We start from the raw sequence: 20,587 nt of genomic DNA on the forward strand, positions 1-20,587 counted from the left end.
TGCGTCAGTATGCGGGCACGGGGCGGACAGTGAGGGCAAACGAGGACACAGGGTGTTGATCGACTGTTGTTATTGTATAAATTAAGGTGGCGTGATAGTTAAGGGGGCTGCAGGTGGCCGGGGGTAACTGAGGACGCAGGCCGGTGATTGGACGAGAGGTATTGGTGGCTGGAATTGGCGCCGGCGTGTCGGGAACAACAACGCCACGTGGCACGGGGGCTGGGGGGGAGTGGCGTCGCGGGGGGATGACCCAATTTATTAAGGGTAATTGGTTCGGGGATAAAGGGGGAGAGCGGAGAGTGAAACGGGATTCATCTTATTTGTTCTTTCGGTAAAGTCACGTAGAAGGGAAGTAATAAAACAATAAAAATAAAACATATTGTTTTATTACTTCCCTTCTACGTGACTTTACCGAAAGAACCAAGAAGATGAATCCCTGCAGTCACGAAAGCTTTAAATCGAAAAGTGAAACGGGAGTTGGTGCCTGGGACAAGAGACGAACGGATGGAGAGACGGAGCAGCGGATGGAGTGAGTATAGCATAGGGTAGCGGTGGATAGAGAGAGTAAAGTATAGGGTAGCAGTGGATAGAGAGAGTACGGTATAGAGTAGCAGTGGATAGAGTGAGTACAGCGCAGGGTAGCAGCAGAGTAACGGACATCGTTGGAGAGAGAGACAACGGAGAGTTACGACGGAGTGAGACGACGGAGTTGATAAAGAGCAGCCGAGCTGGAGAGAGAGAGCGGAGAGGAAAGTCGCTGGAGGAGCAGAGGAGAGCGAGTGAAGCCAGCGGAGCACAGCGAGCGAGCGGGCGGAGGGACATTGAGTGATGTTGGCGGGAGAGATGTGGAACTACGATTGAATAAAGAACCAAGGAAAGACAAAGAAGCTGTCGCGTCGGTACGAGTCCTACTTATGTACAGTATATATATATATTTAGTTTTCAGCAGTGCAATACACACAGCTCAATACACAATAAGTTCAATGTATAAATATCTCAAACTAAAGAATGGGTCACTTGTGTTTACAGACATGATGTACAAAACTAGTTATAATCTCATGCTCTGCGTGCTGTTGTAAATGACCGTGGTGCATGCTCACTGACCAGATGCTTCATTATTATTGATACAAATTTTTAATGTTAAATTAAGAATTTTTTAATTAAATTCGTACGTAAAACAAATAGGGAGGTGTTCATCCAGCGATAGAGAGACAATGGCTTCTGATGATGGTGTAACGTGCCGTTCATTTTGGAGGACTCTGAAGAGACAGTGTAAGTGGAGATTTAAATGCATAGGAAGGAGGCTGCACAGACTGGACCACTGCTGTCCTGGATGAGTGATTTATTTAACATAATGAACATCACAGTAACACTGACGCTGCCTCATGTGTGTACTTTAAGTTTTGGCTTCCCCACTAAATTCCGTGCAGGGTATGTGACGTCATACCACTGATAGACAACCTCAGAGCGCCCTCTACCCACAGTGATAGCATGGGAGTGCCCACTACATAGGGACCACCCAGGATCAAACCTGGCTCCCACCCTCTGCTGCTCCACCTCCATCATAATCGTCACTCAACTAGAGGTGACGCTATCCCGATCATTGCACATTACAGCGCAATTCCCCGTCTGTGTGGCATCACGGTGGTCGAGGCAGTGAGCGCGTGGTGTCACGCCACTGCTTAATCTGCTAAACCTGTGTGGTGTTTTATATTAGGTTTACATTTAATATTATTTGTCTTAATGTTTTGTTCATATGAATGTTCATATGCTTGCACTGAAGAGTGTTTCGATATTCCTAAGGTGTTTAGATGCTATTTAATTCAATTACATTAATTCAAATACATGTTAAGCTTACAGTACCATTTAAATAACGTAATGTATTCACAATCAAATACCTAAAGTCAAAATTCTACTTAACCGAGACGAAACTATTTTTGGTATAGACATTTTATTATAATAATAATTATTATTTTCCCATACCTGGCTAAAATTACACGACTATGCTTACAGGTGGCACGTGGTTTGTTTTAATGTTCTTCAGGTGACTCCATGCATTTGTCGTGATGGCATCAAAAGATCCTGCATATGAGATCATTAGAACCAACAAAGTGAAACTCCTGCAATGTCTCCAAGTGCAGTCATCAAAAGTGCTTGACCATTCACAACAAGCAGGGATAGTCCTGTACAGTGAATACGCGTTCCTCAAAAGCGAGAATGACCCCATTGCACGAACACGGCACCTGGTTGACCTGGTGCTCGACAAGGGAGAAGATGTGTGCATGAGATTCATTGAAGCCGTGCTGGTGCCGCTGAGATCCGAGATCCCTCTCTTGGATCAGTGGATATCACAGCATGAGCAGCAGCTCAACGTGATAGGTGTCGATCTGAGCAGAACTGCGGGTAAAGCCATCCCTGGAGCAGCTTCTCGTGAGTGCTAAACTTCACATAGCCATTCGCATGTCTTGAGAAAGTTTAGGTGAAGGAATTCCTTTGAACTGAGATGAATTGTCATTTAATAATAGCAAACTGCACAACCCTTGCATGACAACATTCCTCTGAGGAGGACATTTCTATTCCATTCCATATCAGGGAAAGTACCATTGATCAGCAATCTGGAGGAAAGGATGGATGGATAATGAAAATGTGTGTAAATATAAAAACCTTATTACCACACTGGTCCCGAACATTAATTAATTCGTCAAAACCAACACCTCCCTTTCCTTGGAAAATACTTAAACATGGTGATTTTCTCCCACCTCTTCAGACACAAACATTGTATTTAAGCTGAAAGAATGTAATGAGCTATGACGCTCTCTTTCATGTATCAAGCCAAGATGTTTGGCAATGGCAACAAACCCATCTGCTGCCATGGTCTCCATGACTTGGTACAATCTGGATTCCACCAAGGCCATGTCATTGAAACTTCCCCTATGCATGGTGAATGACCACATCTGGTAAACTATGGATGCTACTTCTAGTTCTTGACCTTTGCGCTGCTTTTGACACCACACACTGCTCCATCCTCTTGAATCGTCATGGCTATGCAGGTGTGTCTGACAAACGTCTCTCCTGGTTCTGCTTCAAACTCTGAAATGTATTCATATTTTTCCATGCAAGGACTGTCTTCTGTTCAGAAGCCCTACTTCTGTGGTGTTCCACATGGCGCAGTCCTTGGCATTCTGCTCTTCGTAGTACAATCTCCTCGTTTTGAGAAAAAAAATGATCGACTATCACTGCTCTTTATGAGGACACCCAGCCTTATATTGCCATTGACTCATATAACGGAACCTACTGTCCTATAACACCGTGACTTGGATTGGTTATAACTTCCTCCAGATAAAATGTCAATATTTAAGCCCTCATCGTCTGTAAAAAGTCCACTCTAACTCATGACCCCAAGTATTTGATTACGGAGAGATTACGGAGAGATTAAAATAACACCATCAAAGTTATGAGCCATTGAGTTAGATGTTACCTTGGAAAGCTGATGAAATCTGTCGAGAAAATCTGTCATTAGGGAAATCTCCACTCTCCCCAATCTAGTGTATGCCACAGTGCTTGCTGATGATGCAGTAGCCAGATTAGTTGATTAGTTGAAGTTCAAGTGAACCTACGATGCATCACGTGGGATGCTATGAGTTCTGTGATTCATGGCTCTGCCATTGTGCAAGGACAATGGTGGAGCCAGGATTTTCAGGTAGGGGGGGTAACCCCTCCAGCAATAAAAAATGATAGGAGTTTTGTGGGGGTCGCTAGCCCCCGAGATCCCTCCCTCGATAATGTTAACGGCCGGGCTAGCATCATCAATCGCCCCCCCGCTGCTAAGCGAACCGCTGCTAAGTTCCTCACCCATGGGGTGGGAGCCGTCGCCCGAGGATTCCACTCCACCGCGGGTCCGCGTAGCAGGCATGGTTAATTACGTACGCGCACACCCACACACACAGCTCCGTACGGCACTCACTCTTGCGCTTCTCTGCGCCGCGCTGGCCGCTCACGTTACAATCGCGCACCTGGGGTACGCCGATTTCGCACGACGAGAGCTTACGCCTACACCGTACTACACGCGTTCACACTTATAACACGTAACGAGCACACGCAAGCGGGGCACACGCCGACACAACGACTAAAGTCGCCGCCGCCGTGCGCGCGAGATAAACCGTACAACAATGCGCAGCCGATTACGCTATGATCGCGCACCTGGGGGACGCCGATTACGCACGCTGCGAGCTTACGCACACACAGTACCACACGCGTTCCCACACGCTCACACTGCACGACAAGATCACGCGAGACCACGCTTCGCTATTAATGATTTATTACCTGATAACTAATGTTGAATTAGTGAGTCGACGAGGCTGGCCTATTCCACTAAACCGGCACCTATTCCCTATTTATCGGCTATGATTCTAATTCCCCTTCTTACTCACTGTTAAGTGTCCACGGCGGTCCGCTGATCCTTGTGTTAACCGCGTGCCTCGGTGCGTCGCACGGACGTCCGGGTCGCTGGCTCGAGCTGCGTCTGGTCGCCTGGCGCTGGAGTAAGAGAGCGATTTCCCCTCTGCGCTCCTCTATTTATCCTCCCTACCTCCCAAAGGGGATGCTGCGCTGAACAATGGGCTCGTGCACCCCAAGCCCGCGCACGGCAGTCCCCAGGCGCTGTTGATATGCTAATCAGTGTGCTGCGTGCAAGGCGTAAATCCTAATTACTCCCTTACCCTTCCTACCAATGGGGCTTGCGCGCTCAAGCGCAATTATCCCAACCCTCCATGACTATGCGCAACAGCCCCTGTGACCCCGCTATTCATGCTGTCCCGTGCCTCCCCTGCTCGCCCCGTCGACCCGTGGGAGTGTGTGTGGGGGGAAATGCGCCTCAACCGCGGTGGCCGAATGCCCCACGCCACGACCTACCATATTAAGGCCGGCCGCAGCGCCGCGGTGCCACGTAGCACGGGGAGGTCATCCAATTCCCTGATCGCCGGAAACCGTGAGAATTAATCCCGATAAGGGTCTCTCGGATAAAAACCGGTCGATCAGGTGACCTTCCCTTCCAGCTCTATGGGGGGGGGGAATGCGTGCGGGTGTGTGCTTATGTGGGGCGGGTGATGGGGGGCAGTGCGGTGGGGGAAGCCGGGCGGCTCCCTGGTTCGGCAGAGCGGCCCCGTCGTTGTGGCACCACATAGCCCCCCGGGGTGCCAGTCCCCGTCCCGGGTTGACTGGAGCACCTCGCCTGGGTTGCCCCCACGAGGTATCGCCGCGGGGTCCGCGGGATTCGCCCGGCCCTTGTGGCTGGCCTCGGGGGTGGCGGCTCCGTCTCCTGGGGCTCCGGCGGTGGTCTCCTCCTCCATTCCAACGGCTCCCCTCGGCCTCTGGCACCTGCGGGCTGGGGAACAAACTCAGAGGCGGTGGGGTTTAAGGGTCGCCGTCCTCGTCGCCCCCGGCCCCGCCCGGGGCCCCTCGGAGCCCGGGGCTCCGTGGGGCCCATGTACTGCGCGAGGCCCCCGGGCACGGGGGGTGGGGGGACCCCGGGGTTTCGGGGTACTTGGACGGCGGGGCTCCCCCCCTCGGGGGCTGCTCGCCACGGCTTCAGTCGGCGGATGTTGACCACCATCTCCCGGCCCCTCTCTCCTCCCTGAATCAGCACCGTCCATGGTGAGATCTGCCGTCTCACAATCCAGGGTCCTCGCCAGTAGGTGGTCAGCTTCCCCACCTGTCCGGCACCGACGCGGGGAGTGTACAGCCACACCTCGGAGCCCGCAGTGTAGAAGGGGGGCTCCATACGGGGTCGGGCGCCCTGCTCTTGCCGCTGGTGCGCGGCCTCTCCGTGCGGGCAGGCTCGGCCCCTGGCCCCTCGCAGGGTCTCCAGCAAGTGCTCCACGGGGTGGCTCCCTTCCTCCCGTTGCGGCGGAGGAACACCGAACAGCAGATCTGCGGGCAGGCGAGACTCGCGACCAAACATCATTAGGAACGGGGTCTGTCCTGTAGAGGTGTGAACGGCGGTGGTGTAGGCGAACAGGGCATAGGGAAGGTGTTCGTCCCAGTCCTGTTGATTCGCGGCCGCCATGCGTTTAAGCTTCCCGGCCAGAGTCTGGTTCATCCTCTCTACCATCCCGTTCGCCTGGGGGTGATACGCCGTGGTTCGGTCCTTCTGGATCCCGAACTCTCGGCACAGCGCCTGAAATAATTCGGCCTCGAATTCACTACCCTGGTCGGTAATGACTCGTTCGGGGATCCCGCACTTAAGTACATAGTTTTCCACGAAGGCCCGGGCCACTACAAGGGCTGTTTTATCTGGGATAGCCACCGCCACGGGGTAGCGGGTGAAGTATTCCACCGCTACGAGAATATATCGGTTGCCCCGGTGGGATCGTGGAAAGGGCCCCTGCAGGTCGATTCCGACCAACTGATTCGTCCGACTGACTCGGAACGGCCTCAGGGGTACCTGGTACCTCGCCGGCTTTTGCCCACACTGCTGACAGGCCCGGCAGCCCTGCACCCAGGCGGCCACATCTTGTGCCAATTTGGGCCAGAGATACTGGCGACGCAGGGTCTCCCGGGTGCGCCGTTCCCCATCATGGCCCCCGAGTGGGTGGTCATGCACCAGCCGTAGCAGCTGGGGTCGCACCTGGGCAGGAACACAGATGCCCCCCGGCTGGCCGGCCTCGGTTAACTCCCGTACCACTCCGTTCCGCACACACAACCGGGCATACAAACCGCTCCAGGGTCCTGGTAGGGCGCTCTTTTCCTCCCGCAGTGCCGCCTCCACTGCCGCCAGATCCGGATCTCGCTGCTGGGTCTGTCTCAGCTGCTCGTCGTTTAGGCCCGGGAAGGCGCAGCCGACGTCCTCCTGGATCCGTCCGATCGGGTCCCGAGCCGCGGGTCCCGCGCTTGCCGGGCGGTCGACGGGATCCTCAGTGCCACCTGTGAGGGTTTCTGTGGCGCACACTGCACTCTCCCTCGCTGGGGCGGGGTCAGTGGCCGCGGCCTCTCGGGGGTCCGTTGCCTGCCGGCAGCGTCCCGCCGTGAAACACGGGCAGGCCTCCTCCGCCCTCGTCTCGGCGTACACCGTGGGTCGCCTCGATAAGGCGTCCGCGTTTGCATGCGTCCGGCCAGCCCGATACTCGATTTGCAGGTTGTACTCCTGCAACTGCGCCAACCACCGGGCCATCTGCCCCCGCGGCTCCTTGAATGTAAGAAGAAACTGCAGAGCATAATGGTCAGTGCGTACGCGACATCTCCTGCCGTACAAATACGGTCGGAACTGTTTGCATGCGAAAATCACGGCGTACAACTCTTGGCGGGTCACGCAATAGTTCAGCTCGGCCCCACTCAAGGTCCGGCTGGCGTACGCGATGACTCGTTCCGCCCCATCCTGTACCTGTGACAACACCGCGCCCAGCCCGCTGCTGCAGGCGTCGGTGTCCAAAATAAAATCGGTGGTAAAATCGGGGAAAGCGAGGGTGGGGGCGTGGGTGAGGTGGTCTTTGAGAGTGGTGAAGGCCGTCTGGCAGGCCCCCGTCCACTGGTAGGGGTGCTTAGGGGAGGTGAGTTGGGTGAGGGGGCGTGCAATCTCGCTGAATCCCTTTACAAATCGACGATAATAGGTGGCGAGCCCCAAAAATGATCTGATCTCCGTCAGATTCCTTGGCCGTGGCCACTCCACTACGGCGCGTACCTTCTCCGGATCGGTGCGCACGCCTGCCTCGCTGACGCGATGCCCGAGGTACCCCACCTCGCGTTGTGCGATGTAACACTTACGTGGCTTGAGCTTGAGATGAGCCGCTCGCAGCCGCTGGAACACCTCTCGAAGCCTGGACCAATGCTCAGACAAAGATCTACTGAACACTATCACATCGTCCAAGTAAATCAGGCACTGTTCCCACTGCAAGCCCCGCATCACCAACTCCATCAACCGCTGGAACGTCGCGGGCGCGTTAGTGAGTCCGAACGGCAACACTCGAAACTCAAACAGGCCCATCGGGGTGGTGAATGCTGTTTTTGGCCGATCCTCCTCCGTCATCTCCACCTGCCAGTAACCGGACGCCAGATCGAGGGTGGAAAAATACCGCGCTCCTGCGAGACTGTCGAAGGTGTCGTCGATGCGAGGTATGGGGAAGGCATCGCCGAGCGTGACTGCGTTTAGTTTACGGTAATCGACGCAGAATCGGGTTGACCCATCCTTTTTCGTTACTAGTACCACCGGGGCTGACCAGGGGCTCGCCGAGGGCTGAATTATGTTATCGCGAAGCATGTCCCCAACTGCCTCTTTGATTTGGACGCGTTCGGGTGCGCCCACTCGGTACGCAGGGAGTTTGATGGGTCGGGCTGCACCGGTGTCAATTTGATGCTTAACAAGGTCGGTCCGACCCACGTCCGAGTCGTGTTCGCTGAACACGTCGGCATACTCCCGCAGTAACTCGCGCAGCCGATCGGCCTCTCCCTTAGGTAAGTCCGCCCATGGTACATGTAACGCGTCGAGCAGGGGAACGACCTCGGCTCGGGGAGTCGGGCCGACTCGCCAGGCCAGGTCCTGCTCACCCTCAGGACGACCGGGGTCCTCAGCCCAGAGTGCGAACACCGAGTCGTTAGAGTGGCGTGCGTGCAGGGGGTGTACTGTGGCTATCGGGGTGCGCCGTCGCAGTATCGCGGGGGTATTGTGGGGGTTAAACATCCGCATAAACAATCGGTCCCCATCTGCGTTTACCAACGTGGCGGATCCCACAACCCCATACCGTTTTGCCAACTCCGGGTGAGGAGTTAGCATTACCTCCCCTGATGGTCGGAGCGCGGGGTCGGTGGGGGATGTTGCCACCGGCACCAGCACCTCGGTGAGCGGGCCGATGGTGACTGCCGTCGTCAGGATAGCGGCCACAGGTGCAAAGCGGCGGCGCGTCGGTTCTCGTCCCAGGAACGGTATCCGCTCGCCGTTGCTCTCCATGGTGGCGCATCGCTGGCGGGGTTGCACGTTGAGTCCCAGCCGTTCTAAGAGGTCGGTACCTGCGATACACTCGTGACACAACGCACTCGACACGTAGAACTCCTGGGTGCACACCTGACTGCCTATGCGGACCTCTAGGGTGGCTCTCCCCAGCAGCCCCATTCCGGCTCCGCTCGCCGTGTGCAGCGCGCGGTCCGGTGCCTGCAGGTGACGCACGTCGACCCCGATCGCGCTGCAGTGCGCTGCGCTCACGAGCGAGGCCACCGCCCCCGTGTCCAGCAGGATTCGGGTACGCACTCCGTTAACCTCCCCTTCCACCAGCGACGTGGCCCCCGTGATCCCCGCCACCAGCTCCCGCAGCCAGTCGCCAGGAGTCACCGTTTCTGTGGGCGTTGTTGCTGGAACCTGTGTGGAGATCACTCGCTCGCCATTATTCTCATTATCGTCCATTTGTATCGGGACCGCGTCGATTGCACCCCTAGTTGGTCCGCTCTCTAGGGGGCGTTGGAGTTTTAACCCCCGCGTCTGTCTCGCTCGGGTGATTTCAGGACAGTCCCTCACTAGATGCCCTCGGCGATCGCACATATAACATGCCCGGGGAGGGGGGGCGGTTCCGTAGCGGGTCCCCTGTCCGCTCCCTCCCCCCCCATTACGCCGCTGTCCACCCTCCGCCTCTAGTCGGGCTACCCTCCCAGATAACCCTCCCACCGTGGCGCGTAGGTCCCCCATTTCGGATCGGATGGTCTCAACGGAGGATTGCAGTTTGGTCATATTTTTATTTGCTTCCTCGCGTACCTGGGTTACCCTTTCACCTACGTGAGTTACCCTCTCACCTACTTGGGTTATCATATCTCCCATGCCGGCCTGTAACCCGGCTACCCACCCCGGGGTCGTCTCGCTGGGTCTCTGTGGCTCTCTTTCCCGGCCCCTTACCGTCCTCGCGAGCTCCTGTCCCTCCTCCTCGTCTTCCGAGAGCAGGCTCGCAATGGCGCGCTCTCGTCCCAGCCCCCGGAGCTGCGCGCGTTCGCTGTGAATTCTTTCACACTTACGTGCGCGCTCGACAAGGGTGTTAAACGGAAGACGTGGGCAGCTCATGTCTGGCTGCCACCACGCCGTGCGAGACAGGTACCGCTGGATTTTCTCGGCGGCCAGTTCCTCAATAACATCAGTTGCGTACCCCGGGCGTGCGATCTTTGTTAACTCACGCACATCCTCGGCGTAATCACGTAGATCTTCGCCAGGTTGGCGCCGGCGCGCCTCTAAGGCCGATTTTGCTTCCTCCTCGTCACGCGTGCCAAAACGCTGATCGAGTCGGCGCATCAGCTCCTCTAGCTGTGTCTGTGCGCTCGCGGGTAACGCTTCTACAAAATCGGCTGCCCGCCCATCAAGATTCATATTAAGTTGACGTACTGCCTGCGCGTCCGTCCATCCATTAATTTCCTTGGCCCCTAAGAGATTGCGGGCGAATGCCTTCCACGAAGGGGCCCCCCGGCCGGTAAATATTAGTCTTATTTTAGCGTGAGGTAACGCGGGGGTCCGTACCGCTTCTGACACCAATTTGTGGGGGTCGCTAGCCCCCGAGATCCCTCCCTCGATAATGTTAACGGCCGGGCTAGCATCATCAATCGCCCCCCCGCTGCTAAGCGAACCGCTGCTAAGTTCCTCACCCATGGGGTGGGAGCCGTCGCCCGAGGATTCCACTCCACCGCGGGTCCGCGTAGCAGGCATGGTTAATTACGTACGCGCACACCCACACACACAGCTCCGTACGGCACTCACTCTTGCGCTTCTCTGCGCCGCGCTGGCCGCTCACGTTACAATCGCGCACCTGGGGTACGCCGATTTCGCACGACGAGAGCTTACGCCTACACCGTACTACACGCGTTCACACTTATAACACGTAACGAGCACACGCAAGCGGGGCACACGCCGACACAACGACTAAAGTCGCCGCCGCCGTGCGCGCGAGATAAACCGTACAACAATGCGCAGCCGATTACGCTATGATCGCGCACCTGGGGGACGCCGATTACGCACGCTGCGAGCTTACGCACACACAGTACCACACGCGTTCCCACACGCTCACACTGCACGACAAGATCACGCGAGACCACGCTTCGCTATTAATGATTTATTACCTGATAACTAATGTTGAATTAGTGAGTCGACGAGGCTGGCCTATTCCACTAAACCGGCACCTATTCCCTATTTATCGGCTATGATTCTAATTCCCCTTCTTACTCACTGTTAAGTGTCCACGGCGGTCCGCTGATCCTTGTGTTAACCGCGTGCCTCGGTGCGTCGCACGGACGTCCGGGTCGCTGGCTCGAGCTGCGTCTGGTCGCCTGGCGCTGGAGTAAGAGAGCGATTTCCCCTCTGCGCTCCTCTATTTATCCTCCCTACCTCCCAAAGGGGATGCTGCGCTGAACAATGGGCTCGTGCACCCCAAGCCCGCGCACGGCAGTCCCCAGGCGCTGTTGATATGCTAATCAGTGTGCTGCGTGCAAGGCGTAAATCCTAATTACTCCCTTACCCTTCCTACCAATGGGGCTTGCGCGCTCAAGCGCAATTATCCCAACCCTCCATGACTATGCGCAACAGCCCCTGTGACCCCGCTATTCATGCTGTCCCGTGCCTCCCCTGCTCGCCCCGTCGACCCGTGGGAGTGTGTGTGGGGGGAAATGCGCCTCAACCGCGGTGGCCGAATGCCCCACGCCACGACCTACCATATTAAGGCCGGCCGCAGCGCCGCGGTGCCACGTAGCACGGGGAGGTCATCCAATTCCCTGATCGCCGGAAACCGTGAGAATTAATCCCGATAAGGGTCTCTCGGATAAAAACCGGTCGATCAGGTGACCTTCCCTTCCAGCTCTATGGGGGGGGGGAATGCGTGCGGGTGTGTGCTTATGTGGGGCGGGTGATGGGGGGCAGTGCGGTGGGGGAAGCCGGGCGGCTCCCTGGTTCGGCAGAGCGGCCCCGTCGTTGTGGCACCACAGTTTTGTCCCTTATTCAACGCGTGTGCGGCGATGGCGCAGCCAAGGATCGAGGGTCGAATTCGCACCGTGTGTGATCGGCATTGCGCTCGCTGAAGGTAAGCCTTCAGGGAAGACGTGTACTGTATACGCAACTGCGCACAATTATGTGAGTCACTTATAACCGCTTTGTCGTTGTCCTATCATCTCAATTAGTCTCTGGCACGTAATAATATGCTACACAGGTGGCAGTGGGGGTCGCAAAATACCGATTTATCAATCGAAATTAAGGATTTCGATCGGATCATTGGGGAGGCACGTGCCACCCCCCCTCCCCCCCACTGACTCCGCCAGTGTGCAATCACTGGATCTTCAGTCACAGGACCTTGCCTGGTGTACTGCACTCCACCACAGTGTAGCCCCCGTGCTACGTGATGTAGGCCAGCTTGAGATGGGAGAGAAAACACAGCCCCAATACCAGTGAAATATAAAAAGTTAAATTCAACATCCTAAACAACAAAAATCAATAATTCTAGGACAAGACAGCATTGAATTTTACGCCCAAATTGATGGAATTAGTTTTGATAATGCTGATATACGTGGTAATGTTAAATGTGGTGGTTCTATCTTTTTCACAGGCAAAACAAACAAGACAAGTGGTTGGAACATTTTTGATATGATACAAAATAAATTTTACAAAGGTACAGTGTTTATAAAAATTGCATATGTAGAATACACATCGTGAAATCTTCCATGCAATAATTCGTGATTTACATGATGTTGCTGCATTATCCATAGTGAACGAATTCGCTACGCTTTTTTTTATTATAGTTTATTTTAAACATTTTTCTGCTATAGGAATGATTTTTTTGTATAAATGAAACTAATTTGTTTGTAAAATGATTTCGGGTTTATTTAGATAACCCTGGTGATGATTACAGAGAATTCTTGCTGAAGTTGACATCATTAACACGAGACTACGACGCACGACCTGGAGAACCTGCAGTGTTTTTGCTGGAGAGGATGGTGAAGCCAATTCTGGTTCTCTACTACCGCCATCAAGAAACCAAGGAGCACGAGTTACTAGCTAGAGGCAAGCAGCACGAGGAGCTGATGAAGAGAGCACAGAGAGAAGGGATGACTTACAAGAAGCTCTTTGATCCCATTGGTTCCATTGGAAACAAAACACACCCCCGAATGGTTATTGTAGTGGGGACTCCAGGCAGCGGTAAAACCATGTTGAGCAAATTAATTGTGCACAGCCTGCTGTCAGGTGAGAGAGTGTTTGCACGACGCTTTGAGCACATTGTGCTCATAACGTTCAGGGAGATAAATGATGTTGGAGAGGTGTCCCTCGCAGAGCTGTTTTCTGTGCTGCACTCAGGTTTGGGAAACAAAGCGGATGAGGTTTTCACAAACCAAAAGAGAACCCTTTTTGTTATGGATGGGTTGGACGAGTTTGGAAAGTGCCTTCACTATGGCAGTGCTTGTACTGATCCACGTAAGACGGCAACAGTAGAAGCCATCATTGCTGCCCTGGTGAATGGAAATCTCTTGCCCAAGGCCTCGGTCTTGATAACGACCAGACCCATTGCCATGGAGCAGCTGAGTGGAGTGAATGTTGATCGAGCTGTTGAAATCACTGGATTTTCCAACGAAGATAAAATAGCATTCTTTAACAAATTTTACCAAGATAGGAGTCTAGCAGAAAGGGCACTCAAGCTCCTGCAGGAAAATGAAACCGTGAATACATTGTCCCAGAACCCTTCATTCTGCCATATAGCAGCCATTACACTGAAGGAACATTTACAGAAGTCTGCTCATTCTGAGATTATCCTCAAATCAATGACCGACCTCTTCACACAATACGTGTTTGGGCTCATAGAACACCATGGACGTGGCAGCCGCGGAGCCAAGAAAATCGTATCGTCTCTTGCCAATATGGCTCTAAAGGGGGTTCAGCAGAACATCCAGATGTTCAGCCAAAAAGATCTAGAAGAGTGTGTTGTTAGTTCTTATGAACTAGGAAGTACATTCATCAACAAAGTGTTCACATGTGAGGGCATTAAACAAGGGAGTTGTTATTCATTTTCACACTTGACAATGCAGGAATTCTTTGCAGCAATAGCCGTGCATCTGTCACATTCAACACGGCCAGTGAGTGACGTCATCAAAGCTATTGAGGACAGCAAAGATGGGAGGTTTGATGTGTTTCAGAGGTTTTTTTGCGGACTAGCATCAAGCACTCCGTGGAAGTTATTTGAGGGTATCTTGGATCCTCCATCTGCGGATTCTCAAAAGGAAATAATCGAGTGGCTCAATCGCAGCATGGAGACTCAGAAGGATGACAAACACAGGCTTATCAGTCTCCTGCACTGTGTGCACGAGCTGAATGACCGCAAGTCCCTGAGTGATGCCACTCGGTCCATGACTAGGGTAGACCTATCGAAGACAAGGTTGTCCCTGCCAGACTGCGCTGCCGTCTCCTGGATCCTGCTGTATCGAGAAGAACCTGTGGAGACACTCAACCTATTGGACTGTGGCATCGGCACTGAGGAAATGAAGAGGCTTCAGCCTGGACTGCACAGATGTAAAGAGCTAATGTAAGACTAGCACACCTCGCATTCACTACTTCACAAATTGTGCGTGCATATGTGTGTGTGTGATATCAACTCATCTTCAAATGAGTACCAGGTACAGTGTGTAAAACATCTCTACTCGGGAGACAAAGGCGGCCGGGCGTGATGCTGGCCACCCACCCCATCATACGCCATGTCGGCCGTAATAGGTGCTCCCTAACAGCACTTTACCCAGCAGTCTGTTAAGACTATGTGCGGCAGATCTTTGCCTATAAGAATCCTCACTTAGTAACTGTGTACACACAGTACAATGTAACCCCATACTCACGTAAAAACACTCGGTCTTGCGTAGCCCACGCATTAATACAATTTTGACAACATTCTTCCCCTTACCACTGCCATCATTGTCCCCACTCCTCACTTCACTCCTCTCCCGGCACTCCACACTTACCCCTCCCCTTATACCTCCCATTAACCCCCCAATCTGCTCCTGCCTTCACTTTTCCCATAACCCCTCCCCCACCCTTGCCTATCCCTTCACTTTTCTCCCCCTATACCCATGCCCACTCATCCACTGAGTGATAATATTTGGTGAGTGAGTGCGTGCCTGCTTGAGTTGTTGGTGGGTGAATCGATGAGTGAGTATGTGGAGTTAAGTGAGGGTGTGAGAGAGTTGGTGGGTCAGTGGTGTGTGAGTGGGTTGGGGAATGAGTGAATTATTGCGAGTGGGTGAGTAAATATAAAGTGAGTAGGTGGGTCCACAGTGAATGCTGCACTCGCTGTATTAAAGTACAAAAGGAAGAAAAAGTATGCATATGCATGGCTGCTGTAAAGTTTTACATCATCTTCAGCAACATTTAATTAGCAATAATGATAGCCCTCACACTGTGCAGGAAGTGAGGTGACCGTAGGCCACAATGAGAAAATGGAGCCCTGATAGCAGCTCTGCAGTGGAGAGTGAGGGTAATGGTGTGTTCCACGTGTAGGGGTATTAAAGAGAGGGCCCGTTATGCATGGCAGCCTATGGAAAACAAACACAGTGGGCGGGGCTACGTAAGTGCACGAGGAGGTGCCCTCTACGACGTCCGAGCCAGACACCCTGGGGGGGGCTGGTTCGAACGTTATGATCCCCCGGGGCCCCACCCCTCAGGGAGGGGTTGGGTATAAAAGGGGATGTTCAAAGGGCTCGAGTCAGTTATGTTTAAGCTAAGGGAAGAAGACTGAAGACGTCTTAGATAGAGCCCTGGACTCCCCTAGTTCGATGTCCTTTTCAGGGCCGGACAGGACTGAGCCAGCGGCGTGGTCCCGAAAGCCAGAGCCGGTGCTCTTGTAAGAGCTGGTCTGGGACTCCGGGTACCGGGCCCGACTTACCAGTGTCGGGCCAGTTAGCCTCCCCTAACCCATTAGTGGAGGATTCGGGGCTAGGACAGAGTTAGCTAGGGGTGTATCCCGAGTTATACGGGTGAGGGGGCCGATACCCCCTCGAGAGTGTATATGCCCACTGTCATACTGTGAAATAAATATACGTGTGCCTCAACCTCGGCGTCAAGCGTCTTCACCGGTACTTCAACTGGTGTCAGAAGTAATTCTAACATGGACACGCGGAAAACAGCGCGGGCCAAAGTACCGCAGGAGGAAGACACTGCCGAGATCGTCGAGCCCGAGACGGCTCCACAAGACATGGTGCAGCCGGGGCCTGACGCCTCCTTACCGGGGCATCGGAATGAAGAGGGGCCGCAGCCAGACGCGTTACGGCTGGCTCACGGGAGGCTGGCGGAGCTGCTGTATGCCGCTGCCGCCACGTTGGAGACCATCACGCGATTGGGGGCCGGTGATTCAACACGGGGCGAGGCGAGCCAACGACCAGGGCGCCTTCCCGCCATTTCGGAGCAGTCCGAATTTGAAATTCCCGCCATCGACGCTACAGCTGTTCAGGGCGTGGCCAGCCTGAACATCCGCTCCGACATCGCCGTCGCTGGAGCTGCAGCGTCATCACCGCCGGAGGGTGCGTCATCACAACCGCGACAGGCGATCCCATCGGCCGTTCGCACCAACGCACAGCCGAGTGGTGGTGACATCTGCCTGCGGGAGTCTACAACAACCGCTGCGCTTCATCAGAGACTGCCCCCGCTGAAGGAGTTCATCGGCGCGGAGGGAGACTGGGCCGGGTTTCGCCGACGTTTCCTCGCCCATCAGGAGATGGCGAAATGGTCCGATGAGGAGGCTCTCTGCGCGCTGCCGGCGCTCCTCGACGGCGACGCGCTCGCCGCACTCACATCGGCGCCGAGAGAGAAGCGGTCTACGTTACCGATGGCGCTACAGCTGCTGGGCGGGGTCTATGGACCATCAGCCGAATGCCGACAGCAATTTTACGACCGCAAGCGGGGTGAGAAGGAGTCGCCCCTAGCATACCGGACGAGCCTCCTGGCGATGGCTAAGTCGGCCTTCCCGCGTATGGACGACGACGGCGTGGACGCTATGGTCACGGAGAAAATCCTCCTCCTGGCAGACGACCTTGACATCGCTGTCGTCGCGCAGGAGGACGCGGAAATGACATCGCTCCAGGCGGCGCGGCTCCTCCACGCAAACCTCCTGTCGCTCCGGCGGAAAGCCAGCAGGGCATCGGCGGGGCGTGCGGTGGCTGCAGCCACCCTTCCGACGGAGGAGCTCTACGCCGTCGACCACCGACGGCAACAGGCGATGGGAGCACGGTCGGGCCGGGACGGGTCGGGCCGTTCCGACCATCCGTCACCTCCGACGGCGCTCCCGCGGTGTTTTAACTGCGGCGTCCGGGGCCACGTCGCCTCGGGGTGCCGCTCTCCTCGTCAGCGCGGGACGACACCTCAACGGGACGACGGGCCTCATCACAAGCTCCACCATCATAACCCGGCGAGTCGCGGCACCCCACATGTTTGGCCCACGCACACGCCCGTCACGCACTCAAACACTGCAACGAGAGGGGGGCCGATATCGCGCACCATCGCACCATCACGCACCACTCTGGGTACTCATATCGAACCCGGCCAGTGGTCCGTGCTGGCCGATCGTGTGGTAGCCGCATCGTCGGGGTCGTCGGCCGTTGTGGGGCACATCGACGGGGTTGAAGTGCGCATCCTGGTCGATACGGGAGCATCGGCGACCATTATTTCGGAGTTAATATACAATATTCTCCCTGTCCAGAGCCGTCCTTTGATGCCTGTTAACGTACCATTCTATGCGGCTAACGGGGGCTCACTTGGCATCATCGGACAAATTCGGGCCCAAATTTGTGTTGGGGAAATTAAATTGTCTGGGCCGATTTTTGTTTCCTCCTCGCTGGCGGTTCCGTGCCTGCTGGGGACGGACTTCCTGGCCAAAATGCCGATTAGGATATTAATCGACCAGGGATGCATTGAGCTCCCGTCGGGCAGACGCATGGCGTTTTTGCCATCACCCGTTACGACTCGGACGGCGTTCGCGACGGTGCCGGCATTCGTAGAGAGAACGGTGCGCGTCCCTCCGGGGGCACAAATGTTGATTCCCTTGAAACTTCGGCGACCCTTCGCTAAGGGTATTGCGGCCCAAGGGGTTCTGCTGGGGCCGTCTAGGGCCGGGGTTAGTGGACCTCATTTACTTCCGGCCCAGACCATAGTAAGAGGGGACGGTGAACCCTTCATCGCGATCCTCAATGTGGGCTCGCAGACGGTGGTGGTCCCACAGGGAACCGTGCTTGCTCACGCAACGCCGGTGCCATGTGAGGAAACCGTCGCAAATCACGTCAGCGTTGTCCCTGCGCCGCGACCGCATTCGGACAGCGATGAAGGGTGGCTCGAGGCGCTTTGTGCGGGATCGACGGACCTGTCAGATTCAGAGCGTCAACAACTTAAAACACTACTGCGGGAATTTTCCGACGTTTTTAGTCGGAATAAATACGATTTGGGTTGCACTCACCTGCTGCGTCACCATATTGACACGGGTGACAGCGCGCCAATTCGCCAAAATCCGTTTCGGTTGAGTCCCGCCGAAAAGGACCATGTCAAATCGGCTATTGATGACATGTTGGCCGCCGACATCATTTCTCCTTCCACCAGCCCTTGGGGAGCGCCGATCGTCCTGGTTAAAAAGCAGGACGGATCGTTGCGGTTTTGCGTTGATTTTCGGCGCCTTAACAAAATTTCGGTTGCCGACGCATACCCGCTCCCTCGGATGGATGAATCGCTGGACGCCTTGGCGGGAGCGCGATTCTTTTCCACACTCGATTTACTTTCGGGATTCTGGCAGCTTCCTCTGGACGATGATTCAAAGCCTAAAACTGCTTTCCGTACACCGCACGGCCTGTTCCAATTCAACCGGTTGCCGATGGGCTTACACTCAGCGCCGGCAACTTTCCAGCGTTTGATGGAATTGGTTTTGGCTGGATTGCAATGGGAGTCGTGCCTCATTTATTTGGATGACCCCTTCTTGTTTCTTTCGGTAAAGTCACGTAGAAGGGAAGTAATAAAATAATAAAAATAAAACATAATAAAACAATTCTCACGACGTTTCGGCTACAACGCAAGCAGCCGTCTTCAGGTGAAGAATGAGACACTACCAAACTAGGAGCTTATATATAAGCTGCATTGGGGGTTGAAGAGCGCCTTAACAAAAAGAATGTGCATGTGAAGAGGGATTTAGCATATTCATGGAAAATGCGTAGGCGTTGGGCGGGGGGGTGTCAAAGTCATATTATGCCCATGCATTATGCAGGATCAGCAGCAACCAAGGGGGGTGCAGGGATTAGCAGTAACAAAGGAAAGGAATGTTAATGATATGTAGCTGCAGTTACTCAACAACCACGTAGAAAACTAAAGTATAAACTACATAAAAACTAAAGTATAAACTGCATCGCACCATCAGTATACTTACTATACTCTATAATAAGCTGAGTTACTAACAGCAAGTAATACATTACAATTTTACCTCGTAAAAATTCTATAATATGCTTCCATCTAAACCTTATTCTCTTACATCACACGAGCATATACCGTACTATATACTGCCATAGATAAACCCAACATTAAATTATATACTGTATTGCTGTAAACCAACCTATATCTTATACATTTAATATCACACTATGTATTATTCTACACACCCTAATGTAGAATAATACATAGTGTGATATTAAATGTATAAGATATAGGTTGGTTTACAGCAATACAGTATATAATTTAATGTTGGGTTTATCTATGGCAGTATATAGTACGGTATATGCTCGTGTGATGTAAGAGAATAAGGTTTAGATGGAAGCATATTATAGAATTTTTACGAGGTAAAATTGTAATGTATTACTTGCTGTTAGTAACTCAGCTTATTATAGAGTATAGTAAGTATACTGATGGTGCGATGCAGTTTATACTTTAGTTTTTATGTAGTTTATACTTTAGTTTTCTACGTGGTTGTTGAGTAACTGCAGCTACATATCATTAACATTCCTTTCCTTTGTTACTGCTAATCCCTGCACCCCCCTTGGTTGCTGCTGATCCTGCATAATGCATGGGCATAATATGACTTTGACACCCCCCCGCCCAACGCCTACGCATTTTCCATGAATATGCTAAATCCCTCTTCACATGCACATTCTTTTTGTTAAGGCGCTCTTCAACCCCCAATGCAGCTTATATATAAGCTCCTAGTTTGGTAGTGTCTCATTCTTCACCTGAAGACGGCTGCTTGCGTTGTAGCCGAAACGTCGTGAGAATTGTTTTATTATGTTTTATTTTTATTATTTTATTACTTCCCTTCTACGTGACTTTACCGAAAGAAACAAGAAGATGAATCCCTGCAGTCACGAAAGCTTTAAATCGAAATATTTGGATGACGTTATCGTCTTTGGTAAAACTTTTGACGAACATCTCCAGAGGTTGCGGGCGGTTTTCCTAAAGATGCGGGCTGCTAATTTGAAATTCAAACCCCAAAAATGCCATTTGTTGCGCGATTCGGTGCGTTATTTGGGGCACATCGTGGGACGCTCAGGTATTGCTACCGATCCCGCCAAAACGCAGTGTGTCAGCTCCTGGCCGACTCCCACCTCGGTGGGAGAGGTCAGGAGTTTCATTGGATTCACGTCGTATTACCGA

General features: G+C 53.6%; 1 protein-coding gene across 3 annotated transcripts in view; it reads left to right on the forward strand.

Moving 5' to 3' along the window:
* Positions 1-20,587, forward strand: part of LOC133362979 (NACHT, LRR and PYD domains-containing protein 3-like) — a 125,173-nt gene that overhangs the window by 43,594 nt on the left and 60,992 nt on the right. For 2 of the 3 annotated variants that reach the window (XM_061581958.1, XM_061581959.1), the window contains 3 exons: positions 2,045-2,430; positions 12,549-12,611; positions 12,830-14,513. In XM_061581958.1, the coding sequence (XP_061437942.1) occupies positions 2,067-2,430; positions 12,549-12,611; positions 12,830-14,513 (2,111 nt within the window). In that variant the 5' untranslated portion in view covers positions 2,045-2,066. The remainder of the gene's footprint in view (positions 1-2,044; positions 2,431-12,548; positions 12,612-12,829; positions 14,514-20,587) is intronic. The other variant, XM_061581960.1, reaches the window with a different exon arrangement.

Source organism: Lethenteron reissneri, unplaced genomic scaffold (assembly GCF_015708825.2).
Source record: "Lethenteron reissneri isolate LAM-NWPU_2019-01 unplaced genomic scaffold, ASM1570882v1 scaffold_1639, whole genome shotgun sequence".
NCBI classification, from domain to species: Eukaryota; Metazoa; Chordata; class Hyperoartia; order Petromyzontiformes; family Petromyzontidae; genus Lethenteron; species Lethenteron reissneri.